This window comes from Prunus mume, linkage group LG4 (genome assembly GCF_029339155.1).
Source record: "Prunus mume cultivar Tortuosa linkage group LG4, ASM2933915v1, whole genome shotgun sequence".
Taxonomy (NCBI): Eukaryota; Viridiplantae; Streptophyta; class Magnoliopsida; order Rosales; family Rosaceae; genus Prunus; species Prunus mume.
In genome coordinates this window covers 12,638,157-12,655,948 of record NC_142701.1, presented here as the reverse complement: position 1 = coordinate 12,655,948, position 17,792 = coordinate 12,638,157, and the positions used below count along the sequence as shown (strand labels likewise).

Genomic DNA, 17,792 nt, shown 5'->3' with positions numbered 1-17,792 from the left:
TTGATATATGTTTTTTTTCTGATCGATTTTTTTGTTTGATAAAGGTGATCATTGCCCATTTGCCAATGTATGAGGGTTGACATTTGTCGTTTGATATTTTTCTTCAACCTTCCTGAAGTTCCTGTAATCAATTCAGGACATAGGAGAGCCACATGCTTACATGGTTACAAGAACGATGGCTAAATCTGAAAGCCCACAAAATCAAATTGACAAGTGAGTCCTTCCACCTCTTGTACGGAATCAAATTCCTGATGGGTTGATATTTGTCGTTTGATCATGTGATGTGATGATAATAAGATTTGAGAGATTGGATTAAAAGTTAGTGTTGGTAAGAATAAAGGGTTAAAGTTTTGAAATTTGTTTTCAATGATTGGCTACAAAAGAAAAAGATGGAAGCTTGTTCCTGTTCTTTTCTTACATTGTATATGTTTAGATATTTTTTTAATAATACAAGTAATAGTCTAAATTACAATGTTGTGAGACTTCACACACACAACTATAATGCTGTGATAACTCTAGTTTGCAAGTCAATGCCTTTTTCACTGGGCTACACCCTTGGGTGTTTCGACATATAAATGTGAACAAAATACTCAAAGAAGAATTAAAGGTAAAATTCAAAACCTGGGTTTTGTTTAAACAAGTGTGACTAAAAAAAGAGAGAACTTTTACCATTGCCTTATTTGTAAGATAATCATGAATTGGATAGACAAACAAAAAGTCTGTAAGTCTGTATATAATAATAGTAGTAATGCAAGAAGCCAAATTGTATACGTGCAGCATATATGTAGACAAAGAAACGCCTCTCTGCACATTGGTGAGCATAACCTGTCCATATAATTCAACCAAACCAAGGAAATGAAACCAGATGCTGATGTGAGAGCTATCTAAACATTCTACAGAAGCCAGTTTAGTTTGGTGATTGGCACAGAGAAAGTTTATAACGTGGGTACTTCTTTCTATGAAGATATATCTTGATATTTGAGCTCATCTCCTGCATAGTTTGGAGTGCTTGCTGTACAGAAGCAAGTTAAGTTCACCACAGAAGTTGCGACAAGTATGGCTTCTTTGAGGAGCTCACTTGGTAAGTACCCAGCATCATTTTTTCTATGAACATGGTATGTTTTATACAGAATTTCGGTTGTAAATTTGCTGCTCTTATAGATTTATAGTGAAGTAAAATTCAATATTGTGGGGTTTGAATGAGCTTCATCAGCATGTTTTACATCTTCGTCTCCTTTCTGTTCGATCATGTGTCTCTGAGTGTATATAACTGCACTCCATGCACTTCTTCTTTTCACTTGTATTTCCCAACTCCCTGTGTTTAACATGCAGTTTTATGATGATTCTGATCGTTTTCCTTGGAAATGGATATGCAGGGAGAACTTTCTCATGGATTTGTGATGGAGAACTTGAATTGGGTTCTTACTGCACTCAAAGAACTATCATTAATGGCGTAAATCTGCTCTTCCTCTTTGTTTTCTGCTTACTTGCGCTTATAGGTTCTATAAGAAAGCATCATATTACTGTTCCATTCAGAAGGGACCACTTTTCTATAGTTGTCTCAATCTGTTGCGCTCTTACTAGCATTGCATATTTTGCTGCTGGTTTATGGGATCTAATTGCCCAGAGTGATGTGTCCGGTCACTTCGGCTGGTTGGATTACTTTGTAAGAGGACTAGTTTGGTTTTCTTACACAGTTTCCTTGCTTGTTCAAAGGTCCAAATGGATCAAAGTTCTAAACTCTGTTTGGTGGGTGTCCTCCTTTTCATTGGTCTCGGCTTATAACATCGAAGTACTCATAAGAACCCATAACATTCACATGTTTGATGCAATGACGTGGCCAGTGAACTTGTTACTTCTTCTGTGTGCTGTTAGAAACCTCAGTCAATGTGTTTATCAGCATGCCCAAGATAACAGCCTCTCCGAACCTCTATTGGCCCGAGAGTCTGCTGGAAAGAGCCAGAAAACAGAACTTGAGCATGCTAGTTTTCTTAGCAAATTGACATTTGCTTGGATCAACCCTTTACTTAAATTGGGCTCCTCAAAAACATTAGCTCTTGAAGACATCCCTTCTCTGGTTTCTGAAGATGAAGCAGATTTAGCATACCAAAAGTTTGCTCATGCATGGGATTCAATGTCAAGGGAGAAGAGGCCAAGCAGTACCCGGAACCTGGTTCTGCAGACTGTAGCAAAAGTTTACATGAAAGAAAATACATGGATAGCATTTTGTGCATTCCTCAGGACCATTTCAATTGCAGTTTCTCCTCTTATACTCTATGCTTTTGTAAATTATTCAAATAGCGACAAGGAAAATCTATCTGAAGGCCTCAAAATATTGGGGTGCCTAATTCTTTCCAAAGTGGTTGAATCTTTGAGCCAGAGACATTGGTTTTTTGGCTCAAGGAGGTGTGGAATGAGGATGAGGTCAGCCTTGATGGTGGCAGTTTATCAAAAGCAGCTGAAGCTTTCTAGTTTGGGAAGGAGAAGGCACTCAGCTGGGGAGATTGTGAATTATATAGCAGTCGATGCCTATCGAATGGGAGAGTTCCTGTGGTGGTTTCATTCAGCATGGACCTATGCACTGCAACTATTCCTTACCATTGGTGTTCTTTATTGGGTGGTGGGTCTCGGTGCTCTTCCTGGTTTGATTCCTCTCTTCATTTGTGGTCTCCTGAATGTGCCATTTGCAAAGGCACTTCAAAAGTGTCAATCCCAGTTCATGATAGCTCAAGACGAGCGACTCAGAGCCACTTCTGAGATCCTGAACAGTATGAAAATCATTAAATTACAATCCTGGGAAGAGAAATTCAAAACGTTAGTCGATTCCCTTCGAGAACGTGAATTCATATGGTTGACTGACTCACAAATGAAAAGGGCTTATGGCACTCTAATGTATTGGATGTCACCCACCATCATTTCTTCGGTTATCTTTCTGGGATGTATCATTTTCCAAAGTGTCCCTCTAAATGCAAGTACCATATTCACGGTTCTAGCTTCCCTAAGGAACATGGGAGAACCTGTCAGAATGATACCAGAGGCTCTTTCAGTAATGATCCAAGTCAAGGTCTCATTTGATCGTCTCAATGTTTTTTTGCTTGACGACGAGCTGAAAGATAATGAAGTAAGGAAGTTGTCATCACAGAATTCAGATGAGAGCTTAAGAATAGAAAGAGGCAGTTTCAGCTGGTATCCTGAATCAACAGTTCCAACTCTGAGAAATGTGAATTTAGAAGTGCAAAGGGAGCAGAAAGTTGCAGTTTGTGGACCAGTTGGAGCTGGAAAATCATCACTTTTATGTGCTATACTTGGAGAGATGCCCAAAATTTCAGGAACTGTGAGTTTAAAACAGATGACAAATTTAATATACTTGATGTACTAAGTTTTTATACTAACTTTATTTATTATTGCAGGTTGATGTATTTGGAACCATGGCCTATGTTTCTCAGACTTCTTGGATACAAAGTGGGACAGTTCGTGATAACATACTCTACGGGAGGCCAATGGACAAGAACAAATATGATAAGGCCATAAAAGCTTGTGCTCTGGATAAGGACATTGATAGTTTTGACCATGGTGATCTTACTGAAATAGGCCAAAGGGGGCTTAACATGAGTGGAGGACAGAAGCAGAGGATTCAGCTGGCTCGAGCTGTCTATAGTGATGCTGATATCTATCTTCTTGATGACCCCTTCAGTGCAGTGGATGCACATACTGCTGCAATTCTTTTTCATGTAAGAATTGCATATTCAATAATTTTAAGAAGCATAAAACTACATTTAGTCTCATTGTAGAAAGATTTCACTCCATTTGAATTGAGTTATGCAGGATTGTGTCATGGCCGCTCTAGCAAGGAAAACTGTAATTCTGGTAACTCATCAAGTTGAATTTCTCTCAGAAGTTGATAAGATTCTGGTATATGTTATTACCTCAAATTTCAATTTAATTTGCAATAAAAATTCAAATTGTGTTGTTCATGAAACCTTATTTGGTCAGACTAACAAGGAGCTAGTATCTTATAATTTAATTTACAGGTAATGGAGGGTGGACAAGTGACTCAATCTGGAAGCTATGAGAGTCTTTTGACAGCTGGAACAGCATTTGAGCAGCTTGTGAATGCTCATAAAGATGCAGTGACAACATTGGGTCCTTCCAATTATCAAAGCCAAGGAGAATCTGAAAAGGGAGATATGGTTCGGCCAGAGGAACCTCATGCGGCATACCTCACTGCAAATAATAGTGAAGGGGATATTTCTGTGAAGGGTGTAGCTGGGGTGCAACTAACAGAAGAAGAAGGGAAAGAGATTGGAGATGTTGGATGGAAGCCCTTTTGGGACTATATACTTGTTTCCAAAGGAACACTTCTTCTATGCTTAGGCATAATAACACAGTCTGGTTTTGCTGGTCTTCAGGCTGCTGCAACTTATTGGTTAGCTCTAGGCATTCAAATTCCTAAAGTGACCAATGGCGTACTCATCGGTGTTTATACTGCAATTTCAACACTTAGTGCTGTCTTTGTATATCTTAGGTCATTTTTTGCAGCCCATATGGGATTGAAAGCTTCTAGAGCCTTTTATTCTGGTTTCACTGATGCTATCTTTAAGGCTCCCATGCTGTTCTTTGACTCAACCCCTGTAGGGAGGATTTTGATACGAGTAAGTGTATCCAATCTTCAACAAGTGTATTTTCATTTACTTCTTTCAGAATTCATTCTTATTTTCATTCATTATTTCCACTTGTGCAGGCTTCATCAGACTTAAGTATTTTGGATTTTGACATACCGTTCTCCATTATCTTTGTTGTGTCTGCTGGCGTTGAACTGCTGACAACGATTGGAATTATGGCTTCGGTCACATGGCAAGTTCTCATTATAGGCATTCTTGCCATGGTTGCCGCAAAATGTGTTCAGGTGGATCAGAATATCAGTTGATTTTCTCTCTTTCTCTCTCTTCACCAATGGAATGGTGGAACTGACTTCTTTGTTTTGTTTCTAGGGCTATTATCTAGCCTCTGCAAGGGAACTAATAAGAATCAATGGAACAACCAAAGCTCCTGTTATGAACTATGCATCAGAGACATCACTTGGAGTGGTCACTATAAGAGCTTTTAAGATGGCGGACAGGTTCTTCAACAACTTCTTAGAGCTAGTTGACACAGATGCCAGATTGTTCTTTCATTCTAATGCAACCATGGAGTGGTTAATTTTAAGGACAGAAGTGCTTCAGAATTTGACCCTTTTCACAGCTGCTTTTTTCATTGTTTTACTTCCTAAGGGTTATGTTGCACCAGGTAATTTATTAGATAGAAATTATTGTTTCAAACTAAGGAGTTTGAGGTTGTCTAAAGTTGTTTAACCCTCACCTAATTTCCTTTATGCAGGGCTTGTGGGGCTCTCTCTTTCTTATGCTTTATCACTAACAGCAACACAAATTTTTGTGACTCGATGGTATTGCAACTTATCCAACTACATTATCTCGGTTGAAAGGATAAAACAATTCATGCAGATTTCACCAGAGCCCCCTGCAATTGTGGAGGACAAGAGGCCTCCATCTTCATGGCCTAGCAAGGGTAGGATAGAGCTGTATTCTCTGAAGGTAATATATTCAAAATCATACATGTGAACTTCCTTAGTCAAAATCTGTTCCTTTACCACCTTATGGTTTGATCAGGTTAGAATTCTAACCATTAATTACTGCTTTTGGTTGGTTAAAGATCAAATACCGCCCAAATGCTCCGCTAGTTCTCAAGGGAATTACATGCACATTCAGAGAAGGCACTAGAGTAGGAGTTGTGGGAAGGACAGGAAGCGGAAAAACCACACTCATAAGTGCTTTGTTTCGCTTAGTAGAGCCAGCCAGTGGTAAAATCATTATAGATGGACTTGACATCTGCTCTATGGGTCTAAAAGACTTGAGAATGAAGCTCAGCATCATCCCTCAAGAACCAACTCTTTTCAGGGGTAGCATCCGAACCAACTTGGATCCTCTAGGCCTTTACTCCGATGACGAAATATGGAGGGTGAGCAAGCTGAATACAGTTCTGATGAAAAGGCTTTTCCTGCATAATTTTTACATTGTTTGTCAGCAACTTCTACTAATGCAGCCAATTTTATGCATTAGTTAAATTTAGCTCTCTTTTTGTACTTGAATTATAAATGAATTTAATGACATCTTCATTGCAGGCTCTAGAGAAGTGTCAGCTCAAGGCAACAGTCAGTAAGCTACCTAATCTGCTAGACTCATCTGGTGAGTTTGTGATGTTTCCTACAAACAAATGAGAAAAAGTGTTAAGAACACCTTACTTAAGCTTCAAGTTTACATTAAGTCTAATAATTATATGTGAAGTGAAGAGATCATATTATAATCACACTGTCGTAAAAGTTATAACTATAATGATTTCAACAGTGAGTGATGAAGGGGAAAACTGGAGCGCCGGACAACGCCAGCTCTTTTGCCTTGGCAGAGTCCTTCTCAAGAGGAACAGAATTCTAGTTCTAGACGAGGCTACGGCATCCATTGATTCTTCGACAGACGCCATTCTGCAGAGAATCATCAGGCAGGAATTTTCAGAATGCACAGTGATAACTGTGGCTCACAGAGTTCCAACCGTTATAGACAGTGACATGGTCATGGTCCTCTCCTATGGTAAGCTTTTATAATTTCAATGAAATCTGCAGGACTTGACCCTGTGATATTTTGGTAACACATGATATGAAACCAATTGCTAATATGTAGGGTGGTTTAATTTGTTTGTGTCTGTAGGGAAGCTGGTGGAGTATGAAGAGCCTGCAAAGCTGTTGGATACCAACTCCTACTTCTCCAAGCTTGTAGCTGAATATTGGTCAAGCTGCAAGAGAACCTGATGCCCAAAATGTCAAGCACCACAAATGTATCTAAATAATTAAGGGACTATTTGATTGGAAATTTGCTGCTAGAATTGCTTTTAGTCTGATGAAAATCTTGTGACCAATGTAAAATGGACCTTAGCAGATTTGGAGATTAATGAGAAAGCAGGGTTACAAGCAAAAGCTCAAATAACACGTGAGTGAACGCGTCAAAACTTCATTCGAGTTTATCCTAGGAAAAAAAATAAGACCAAAAAAGGAAAAAAAATGAAGGATTGAAAAAAGAAATGTTGATGAACAAAAGATGAAGTTACAGAAAAAGAGCTTCGAACAAAATAACAAAAATGTGCGAGATAAGCACCTAGGCTAACTTGGCCGAGTTATGAAATCAGGTGCTAGTTGGCCGAGTTATGAATGTCGCGCATAACTTGGCTAAATCATATATTTAACTTATTTGTGGGGCATTAATAACTCGGTCAACTGACACATAATTTGATGAACATACTTCACTGCTTTAGTAACTTAGGTACGTGTATTGAATTGAGATTTTAATGGATTATTTTGAAGCTTAAAAGTACAGTGGTATTCAATTATGATTTTTAAGTAATCAATAAAATTCTTGTGGTATTCAATTAGGATTTTTAAATAATCAATGCAAGTCCGGTGGTATTCAATTATGACTTTTAAAAGATAAGAAAAAGTACCGTGGTATTCAAAAATTTACTGATTTTAATGTATTTCATTAAATTGTGTATTGTGTGAGATTTTTGAGTGTGTAATACAAACAACAAATCACATAAGAAATCCCACCCTCCTATGCCTGATTCTTATATATGCTCTCATAGTTTTTTTTTTCCCATTATTTTTTTATGCTTTCTACTGTGCAAAAAGATATAAATATAAAACAAAAAACAAAAAACTCTTCAGCTGGTGGGCTCGTGTGTCTCGATTGGTTTCCTCTCCTACCTGGGTAGTGGTGGCATTGGTCTCGTGGTCTTGAGGTTGTGGCTGAAGCTAAGTGGTGGGTACTTTGGCTTGGACTTGGTTTTTTTATTTTATTCTTTTATTCTTTTATTTTGCAGATTTGGGTGTTCCTCATATCTATCCTGGATCCATATATTTTTGGGGACAGTCAATTGATTTGGTCGAGTTGGGTGGTCTTACTGGAACTTTCGTGGTTCTTGGAGCGGACAAGCTAGCTATGTGGATTTGCTTTTCATTGTAGTTGCAGTTTTATGTTGTATTATTTTGCTTGTGAGAGTTAATGGTAGTTTTGCATTTGTAGTTGAGTGCATGTTATGTCTAAGCTCTCAGTATCTTTAATGTATTCATTTTGGTCATGTGTGGCTATGTTGGGAGTTACATTGTTGATGTCAGTGTACTTTCCTTGGACTAACATTTGATGGTTATTGTGCCACTATCTTTGTATTAACCCTAAAACTTGAGTATATGTATCCTAAAAATTGGGCAAATTCCTTCAAGTTATGTATAGGTGAATGATGATGAGTGATAGAGTTCAAGCTTGTATAGAAATATAAGTAAAATCATATAATTGCAATCTATCAAAATCATAAGTAAAATCCTAAGTGAATTAAAATAATAAGTAAAATCATGTAATTGCAATCTATTAAAATCATGAGTAAAATCATATAATTACAAATCCGGCTGAAATCCATTACATTAAAATCATGTAATTACAATATGTTAAAATCTCAATTGAATACACCCCCCTTAATCTAAATTGCTATGACTACTTACCGGTCCAAATTCCTCACACACACAACCACAACCCCCTCTGCCAAATCAAAAAAGACACAAGCATAAGCAAGAACTTGGAAGTTTGCTTTACACTGTCCAAAATCCGAAGATTTGTTTTACACTTGGGAGTATTTGGATCCAGAAATTGTGCCTAGAAGAATGGACGGGCTTTCTTGGCCCGTTAGTACTATAAGACTTGAGTCAATAGACACGTACATATTTTTCCTTATTTAAAAAAAAATTAAAAAAATAGTATAGCCGACCGGCTATACTCGGGTTTTCTTTATTATTTTAAAAATAGTATAGCCGTGCGGCTATATATATATATATATATTATGAGGATCCTTTTTTTCCTTATTTTTGTCTATTATGGATAGTAATTTAGAGCATTATCCATTACTATTTTTGCAATATCCAAGTCTCTATTGTCACCTTTTCATTTTTTACTTTTTCAGAGTTATTACCCATATAAAGAATTTGCCACTTTCACGTTCAATAATCTATTATATACGTACATACGTATTTTTCAATAATTCATTCGTGTATGTACACGTCTTAAAGACTTGGTAAAATTCAAGCTTTTTAAAAAGCAAACATATAATATATGTACGTACATATTTTTCATGTTTAATACATTTTTTTTATACAAAATTTTCAATAAAACACACAAAATTAACGTATTATACAAATAATTCTCACTTATTATTGAATAAAAATAATATAGATTAAAATATTTAAATAATTATATTAAAATATTATATGATGGCCAAACTTTTCAGTTGTAATTTGTCAAAATTTTGCTGACTAAAACACATACATATTTTTTAACGCTTAGTATTTCATAAATAGTATAACAGGGCGGAATACTAGGTTTTTTTTAATTAATAAAAATAGTATAGCCGGCCGGCTATACTCGGTTTCATCAATGTTTCTATAAAAATTCATATAGCCGTGGTGACACACAGACAACTAATTGCAAGGCGGTTCTCTTTTTGAAAAAAAAACTAGTAAATCCGCGCTATACCTGCTTTTTTACTTATTTTATAAAATAGTATAGCCGACTGTTGTACTCGCTTTATTAACTTTTCTTCAAAATAGTATAGCGGCGATACTCGCTTTATTGATGTATTTGGAACCCGCTTATGTTTCTGACTTCTTGGAGATACAAAGTGGGACGCTGTGATAACATACTCTACGGGAGGCCAATGGACGAGATCAAATATGATAAGGCCATAAACGCTTGTGCTCGGATAAGGACATTGATAGTTTTGACCATGGTGATCTTATCAAATAGGCCTAAGAGCGGCTCCGAGGAGCCCAAATGTCGGGGAAAAATTGCGTTCGGCGAACAACCCAGCCCGGGAGGTGTGGGACCCACCAACTGTGGCTGGCGGCGCTTCGCCGAGGTCCAAAATGAGGGGTGACGCCAGCCCGACGCAGTCCAACGGCCGAAGCCACATGGCACGCCCCGATTTGCTTCTATAGCCTTCATCCAACGGTGGCGTTTTGCACGCGCCAACGGTAAAAAATTTGAACCAGAGTGCGTTGACGCGTGCGACGCAGTCCAACGGCCGAAGCCACGTGGCACGCCCAGCTCCGATTTGCTTTACACCTTCACCCAACGACCGGCGTTTTCCAGAATAAAATTATGAAAAAAAAAAATCAAAATTTTAAAAATATATATATACTAAAAAATACTTTAAAATTCTGATTTTTTTTTTCTATAAATACCTATAAATACTCTTCACTTTCAACACCAATTCTCATACATTTTATTCTACTTCTACTATTACTCAACATTTTATTCACTCTTCACTCAACATTTTCATCTCTTTCACCTTGTATTTTTATTTCTTATTTTTGTGGCTTCTTCTATCGAAACTGGAGGGGCGTGGAGCACCATGGAAGATGTTTCTTTGTGTGAGGCTTGGCTCCGAGTTTGTCATTGTCCCGTGACAGGCAATGAGATGAAATTTTTCCATATGTGGAAAAAAATTCATGCTGAATTTTGCGAAAAAGTTTCGAAGTCGCCTTGTACGGAAATGACATTGTCGAGTAGATGAAAACTTCTCAACAAAGAGATGGCAAAATGGAGAGATGCCTTGACAAAAGTAATGAACCTGTATATAAGTGGGGAAAATCGTACTAATGAGGTAAGTATTTTGTAATTTTCGTTTTATTAAGTTTAATGTCCTAATATATATATATGTTCTTAATATTTATTGCATTTTCAATATTTTGTTAATATTTCTTGCATTTTCAATATTTTGTTTATATTTCTTGCATTTTCAATATGTTGTTAATATTTATTGCATTTCCAATTGTTTCTTCATATGTCTTGCACTTCCAATTTATTTGTAAGGTTAATTGCATTTCCATTATTTTTATTTTGTTACTTGCATATCCAATATATTTTAAATATTTCTTGCATTTCCATTTTTTTGTTAAATAGCTGATTCAAGCATAGATGTGGTTCGGTGCAACCGGGGGTGGCAAAAAAATTTTCACCCATCATGAATGTTGGGAGGTGGTGAAATATTGTAAACGCTTCATAATTATTCTCATGGGTCCCGACATTGTGTTAAACAAGACGCCTCTCCGTGATTCAACGACATCAGATTCACCTCTCGATTCCCCTATAAGTGAAGACTCACTCATCCAAAAGGAACCGAGGCTCATTGGCCGAAAGGCTGCGAAGGCAAAGAAAGCGGGTAATTCAAGCAATCATAATTCAAAGTTTTTGGAGGAAATTGCAAGGCAAAACGCCATAAGAATTGAAATGGAGCAGAAACGCCAAGATATGGAGGTGGCAATTCAAGCCGAGTGTGCACGAGAAAAGAGTATTTGCGCAAAAAAAGATATGGAGAAGACGGATCGGGAAACCATAGCTATGGATACAAGCCATATGTCCCCTGAAACAAAATAATATTGGAAGCTATAACGAAAGGATGTTATGAGAAGAAGACTTTTCCAGGATGATGGGCCTAGCAACACGGATTGGTTAAATGATCAAAACCATTAAATTAGTTGGCATACCTTTTATGTATTTTTATTTTTCATGTTTTGTATTAAAGTTGGTGTACTTCATGTATTTTATTTTAGTTGTAGTAATTCTTAATGACTTGTATTGGATTTCTTTATTTAATAAACAAAGCATTCAATAAAAGACCATTTTATTCAACATATTCCATACATCAAACAAAACATAATTAAAATTAAAAAAAAACTACAAACAAGGCACAATAATAAATAAATAAACAACACAACCAAACCATAAGCAATAAAAAACAACACAACCAAACCATAACAATAAAAAATAACAACCAAACCATAAGTAAATAAAACATAACCAAAGCATCTATGCTCCATCGTTCATCTTCATTCCCTCTCACCGCCCATAAATGCTCCATCAAGTCAAGTTGACGCCTTTCATGAATATACAAAGATTGCATCTCTGTATATCGATCTATCATCCGGGTCATGAAACGATCGTCCCTCACCAACGGTTATGGCTCAAACGGTTCTCCATTTGGCCCCATAGGCCTTTCATAAATCCGGGTCAAGGTCGTGTTCATTGGATCCGGTTCGTAGACCTCTCCAGCATCATAATCGTACTCATCCTCCACAATCATATTATGGAGGATGATGCAAGTCATCATAATGCTTCGGAGGATCTCCTCATCAAACATACAGGCCGCAACTCGAATAATCAACCACCGAGCTTAAAGGATGCCAAAACACCTTTCGACATCTTTCATGTATCCTTCTTGATAAGTAGCAAATAATATTTGCTTCTGGGATCGGGGATTCGGAATGGATTTGACAAATGTGTCCACCTTGGATAGATACCGTCAGCTAGATAATACCTCGTCTGGTAGACTGTATTGTTGACTTGATAGGTAATATTGGGGCCTTGGCCTCTCAAAATATCGTTGAAGACCGGAGATTGACCCAGGACGTTGAGGTCATTTTGGGCTCCAGCAACTCCAAAGAAGGCATGCCAAACTCATGTGCCGAAGCAAGCAACGACTTCCAGGATGATAATTTTTTGGCCTTTTCTATTTCCGTAATCACCTTGCAAGGCAGTTGGGCAATTCTTTCATTGCCAATGCATGCAGTCGATGCTACCAATCATTCCTGGAAATCCTCGAGTTTCGGCTTTTTGTAGAAGCCGTTGGAGGTCCCTGGGAGTAGGTCGACGTAGGTAGTCCCTAGTGTATAGATTTTCAACTGCATCACAAAATCTTACCAAAGCCTCCATTGTAGTGGACTTTCCCATTTGGGCAACCTCATCCACCTAATCAGCAGATGCTCCATACACCAACATTCGTATAACAATGCAAGCTTTTGCTTCGGAAGAAGCCCCAAACAGCAACATCACACTTTTGAACAAAGTATGCATCATAATTGCAAATATCATGCATGACTTTATTGAACAAATAGAGGTTGCATTCTAAATCGCCTTCGAAAATCAACATCAGAGTACAAAGCAGTTGGGATAAAATAATCTTTCAAAAGATTCTTACCCGAGAATGCCTATATCTGTCCACATTCCGACGGCCGACTTGCGAACCACGGCGGCGACCTTGGTTCTCTTCCTCTTCCATTGCCACATCTATGAGAACTTATTCATCGACTTGTCTCTGCAACTCATTGATTTCATCGGCTCTACGGTTTCTCTCCTTTCTTTCTCTCTTGCCTCTCCAAGCATCTCCTATATTCTTCCATTGAGAATGAATGGAGTATGAATTTTAAACTCTAAGAAATGAAAATATAGAAAGATGTGGTGTGAGAGGTATGAGTGAGCCTCTGGTTTTATAGAAAAATTTGGCAAGATAGAGATGCCACGTGGCTTGATTTGATTGGATGAAAATCTTATCTGAAATTTGAAATTCATCCGAAATTTGAACCCAAATTTATCTGAATTTTGAATTTTGAAATTCATCTAAAATTTGAACCTAAAAATTTATCTGAATTTTGAATTTTGAAATTCATCCGAATTTTGAACCAAAAAATCTTATCCGGAAATTTTATCCGATTATGAATAGTCTTGACACGTAGGAACCCAGAAATGTTATTCTGGTATCACCAAGAATTTAATATTATATTGCTATTACAAATTATTTGCATTATGTGTTGTTCATGTGCCTAAACAACTATCTTTATAATTTATTTTACAGGTGGAGGGTGGACAAGTTACTCAATCTGGAAGCTATGAGAGTCTTTTGAATTGGAACAGCATCAGCACTTAAAGATGCAGTGACAACATTGGGTCCTTCCAATTATCAAAGCCAAGGAGAATCTGAAGAAGGGGGATATGTTTCGGTGCAAGGAACCTCATGGGGCTTACCTTACTGCAAATAACAGTGAAGGGGATATTTGGGGTGCAACTAACAGAAGAAGAAGAGAAAGAGATTGGAGATGTTGGATGGAAGCCCTTTTGGGATTATATATTTGTTTCCAGAGGAACACTTCTTCTATGGTTAGGCATAATAGCAGAGTCTTTTTTTAGTAGTCTTCAGGCTGCTGCAACTTATTGGCTAGCTCCAGGCATTCAAATTCCTAAACTCATTGGTGTTTATGCTGCAATTTCAGCACTTACTGCTGTCTTTGTATATCTTAGGTCATTTTTTGCTGCCCATATGGGATTGAAAGCTTCTAGAGCCTTTTACTCTGGTTTCACTGATGCTATCTTCAAGGCTCCCATGCTGTTCTTTGACTCAACTGTAGGGAGGATTTTAATACGAGTAAGTGTACTTGTATATTTCAATTACTTATTTTAGAATTCATTCTTATCTTCATTCAATATTTCCACTTGTGCAGGCTTCATCAGACTTAAGTATTTTGGATTTTGACATACCTTTCTCCATTATCTTTCTTTTGGCTTCTTGCACTGAACTGCTGGTAACGATTGGAATTATGGCTTCTGTCACATGGGAAGTTGTCATTGTAGGCATTCTTGCAATGGTTGCTACAAAATATGTTCAGGTGGATCAGGATATCAGTTTCTTGATAATGGAATGATGGAACTGAATTCTGTGTTTTGTTTCTAGGACTATTATCTAGCCTCTGCAAGGGAACTAATAAGGATCAATGGAACAACCAAAGCTCCTGTTATGAACTATGCATCAGAGACATCACTCGGAGTTGTCACTATAAGAGCCTTTAAGATGGCGGACAGGTTCTTCCACAACTACTTAGAGCTAGTTGACACAGATGCCAGATTCTTCTTTCATTCTAATGCAACGATGGAATGGTTAAATTTAAGGACTGAAACACTTCAGAATCTGACCCTTTTCACAGCTGCTTTTTTCATTGTTTTACTTCCTAAGGGTTATGTTGCACCAGGTAATTTATTAGACAGAAATCCTTGTTTCAAACTAAGGAGTTTGAGGTTGTCTAAAGTTGTTTAACCCTAACCTAATTTCCTGGATGTTGTGCAGGGCTTGTGGGGCTGTCTCTTTCTTATGCTTTATCACTAACAGCAACACAACTTTTTGCAACTCGATGGTATTGCAGCTTATCCAACTACATTATCTCGGTTGAAAGGATAAACCAATTCATGCAAATTGCACCAGAGCCTCCTGCAATTGTGGAGGACAAGAGGCCAGCATCTTCATGGCCTCCGAAGGGTAGGATAGAGCTGCATTCTCTGGAGGTAATATATTCAAAATCATACACTTGAGCTTCCTTACTCAATAAAAAACTATTCCTTTACGATATTTGATCAGGTTAGAATTCTAACCATTACTTGCTTCTTTTGGTTGGTTAAAGATCAAATATCATCCAAATGCTCCGCTAGTTCTCAAGGGAATTACTTGCACATTCAAAGAAGGCAAGAGAGTAGGAGTTGTGGGAAGAACAGGAAGCGGAAAAACTACACTCATAAGTGCTTTGTTTCGCTTAGTAGAGCCGGCCAGTGGTAAAGTCATTATAGATGGACTTGACATCTCCTCTATGGGTCTAAAAGACTTGAGAATGAAGCTCAGCATCATCCCTCAAGAACCAACTCTTTTCAGGGGAAGCATCCGAACCAACTTGGATCCACATGACAAAATATGGAGGGTGAGCAAGAATCAACTCCAGTTCTGATGAAAAGGCTTTTCCTGCCCATTTCTTACATTGTTTGTCAGCAAGTTTTACTAATGCAACCCAGTTAAGGCATTACTTAAATTTATCTCTGTTTTTCTACTAGTAGATTATGGATGAAGTTAATGAGTTTTTCATTGCAGGCTCTAGAAAAGTGTCAGCTCAAGGCAACAGTCAGCAAGCTACCTAGTCTGCTAGACTCATCCGGTTAGTTTATGATGTTTCCAACAAACAAATGAGAAGAAGTGTTCTTAACACCTTACTTAAGCTCCAAGTTTCCATCAAGTCTGATAATGATTCTGTGAAATGAAGAGATCATATTATAATCATACTGTTGTAAAAGTTATAACTACAACGATTTCAACAGTGAGTGATGAAGGGGAAAATTGGAGCGCCGGACAATGCCAGATCTTTTGCCTTGGCAGAGTCCTTCTCAAGAGGAACAAAATTTTAGTTCTAGACGAGGCTACGGCGTCCATTGATTCTTCGACAGACGCAGTTCTGCAGAGAATCATCAGGCAGGAATTTGCAGAATGCACAGTGATAACTGTAGCTCACAGAATTCCAACCGTTATCGACAGTGACATGGTCATGGTCCTTTCCTAAGGTAAGCTTTTATACGTTCCAGTTATCTCTTTGTGACAGAATTTCAATCAAAACTGCAGGGCCTGTGACCTTGTGATATTTTTATATGAAGCCTATTGCTAATATGCAGGGTGGTTTAATTTGTTTGTGTATGTTTATAGGGAAGCTGGTGGAGTATGAAGAGCCTTCAAAGCTCTTGGATACAAACTCCTACTTCTCCAAGCTTGTAGCTGAATATTGGTCAAGCTGCAAGAGAAACTGATGCCAAAATGTCAACAAGTTTGACAGTATAATAAGAAGCATCAATCTCGACTGAAACCATCCTAATGCTTGGATTGTGGTAATAAAAATCTGAAGGGTTTAAATCTTTATTAGTAACTTCTAGATTAGTTAAGAAACTGTCTGATTGGAAATTGGTGTTTGAAATCTTTTTATTTATTTATATACCATGTAAAATCTTAGAAAAAATCTGGGCCGTCTAATCTTGACTGAAACATCATTTTCTAAGACGTAATGCTTATTTATTTCATCTAAGCCTCATCGAGTGAAGAAGTGCCATGAGCTCAATTTTTGAGAGAACTCCCTTTTTTTTTTTTTTTTTGGTCACAAATTAAGAGAGAACTCTGGTAATATAGATAAATCAGAGCAAACACTCATTTATAGAAACAAAAGGTATAAAATAAATCCATGACATCGAGCTCAATATATATCTACAGACTAAACTACCAGTCAACATGGGTGGCACCATAGTGAGAAAAGAAAGAGTAATTTTCTCTTGATAAACAATTTGGCATATTATTTGTAAAATAAATAATAAGACTGTTACTACAACCTGCTAAATATTTGACAAGAAATCAATTTCTTTCCAGAAAATATCATAATCTAATACTAAAATAAATTAAACACGCATAAATGACCGGTTTATTTCTCAAATCAAATTAATATTCAAAAACTGAACTTCTTTCCATATTGTGCGTGTGTGTTGAAAAATTCATTCCCTTGTAATTTAAACTATCGCTTGTATTGAAAAATAATAATAATCCCACTGATGACCTGAGAAACACAGCTAATACTTGGACTAACTTGTCATATTCAAGACAAGATATCATGCATTTTGACACGTACCCACTACCCATTGCTTTTAGGAGAAGAACTTTTGAGTTATCACCTTTCTCCCGAATAAAACAAATAAAAATCATCTGCAGGGAAAGAACAGTACATGACAATGGAAAAGCAAAAATAGCTAGACAGGGTACATGGTGAGTGGAGAATCCAAGATTGGATCTTTAAAGGAAATAATTACACTAAAAAGAAAATCTAATGAGAGGAAAGCATTTTGAGCATTTCTTTGACTCTATACTTTCTTCAAGTTAGTGGAATGGGGGATGCATTTGTTCTATCTGCATTATTTCTTGCACCTCAGCATATAAATTTTTGGACTACTCACTTTTTGTCTAATCATTTTTTAGGTAAGCGCCAACCCGAACTTGAATACTTTCCCTTCAAAAAAAGGTTCACC

General features: G+C 37.3%; 1 protein-coding gene and 1 pseudogene across 2 annotated transcripts; both read left to right on the top strand.

Annotated features, from left to right (window-relative positions):
* The first annotated feature begins 602 nt into the window (after positions 1-602).
* On the top strand, positions 603-7,024 carry LOC103327726 (ABC transporter C family member 8). The gene is made up of 12 exons (XM_008230097.3): positions 603-1,081; positions 1,377-3,334; positions 3,411-3,731; positions 3,826-3,912; positions 4,032-4,652; positions 4,742-4,906; positions 4,992-5,286; positions 5,377-5,591; positions 5,710-6,015; positions 6,179-6,242; positions 6,402-6,641; positions 6,759-7,024. The coding sequence occupies exons 1-12, from the start codon at positions 1,057-1,059 to the stop codon at positions 6,857-6,859; spliced, it is 4,398 nt and encodes a 1,465-aa protein (XP_008228319.2). The 5' UTR covers positions 603-1,056; the 3' UTR covers positions 6,860-7,024.
* A 6,749-nt stretch (positions 7,025-13,773) lies between these two features.
* On the top strand, positions 13,774-16,642 carry LOC103327806 (ABC transporter C family member 8-like; annotated as a pseudogene). Its single transcript, XR_016126109.1, has 8 exons — positions 13,774-14,346; positions 14,423-14,587; positions 14,653-14,947; positions 15,043-15,257; positions 15,374-15,664; positions 15,832-15,895; positions 16,056-16,295; positions 16,435-16,642. The product of XR_016126109.1 is annotated as an ABC transporter C family member 8-like (transcript).
* Positions 16,643-17,792: the final 1,150 nt, after the last annotated feature.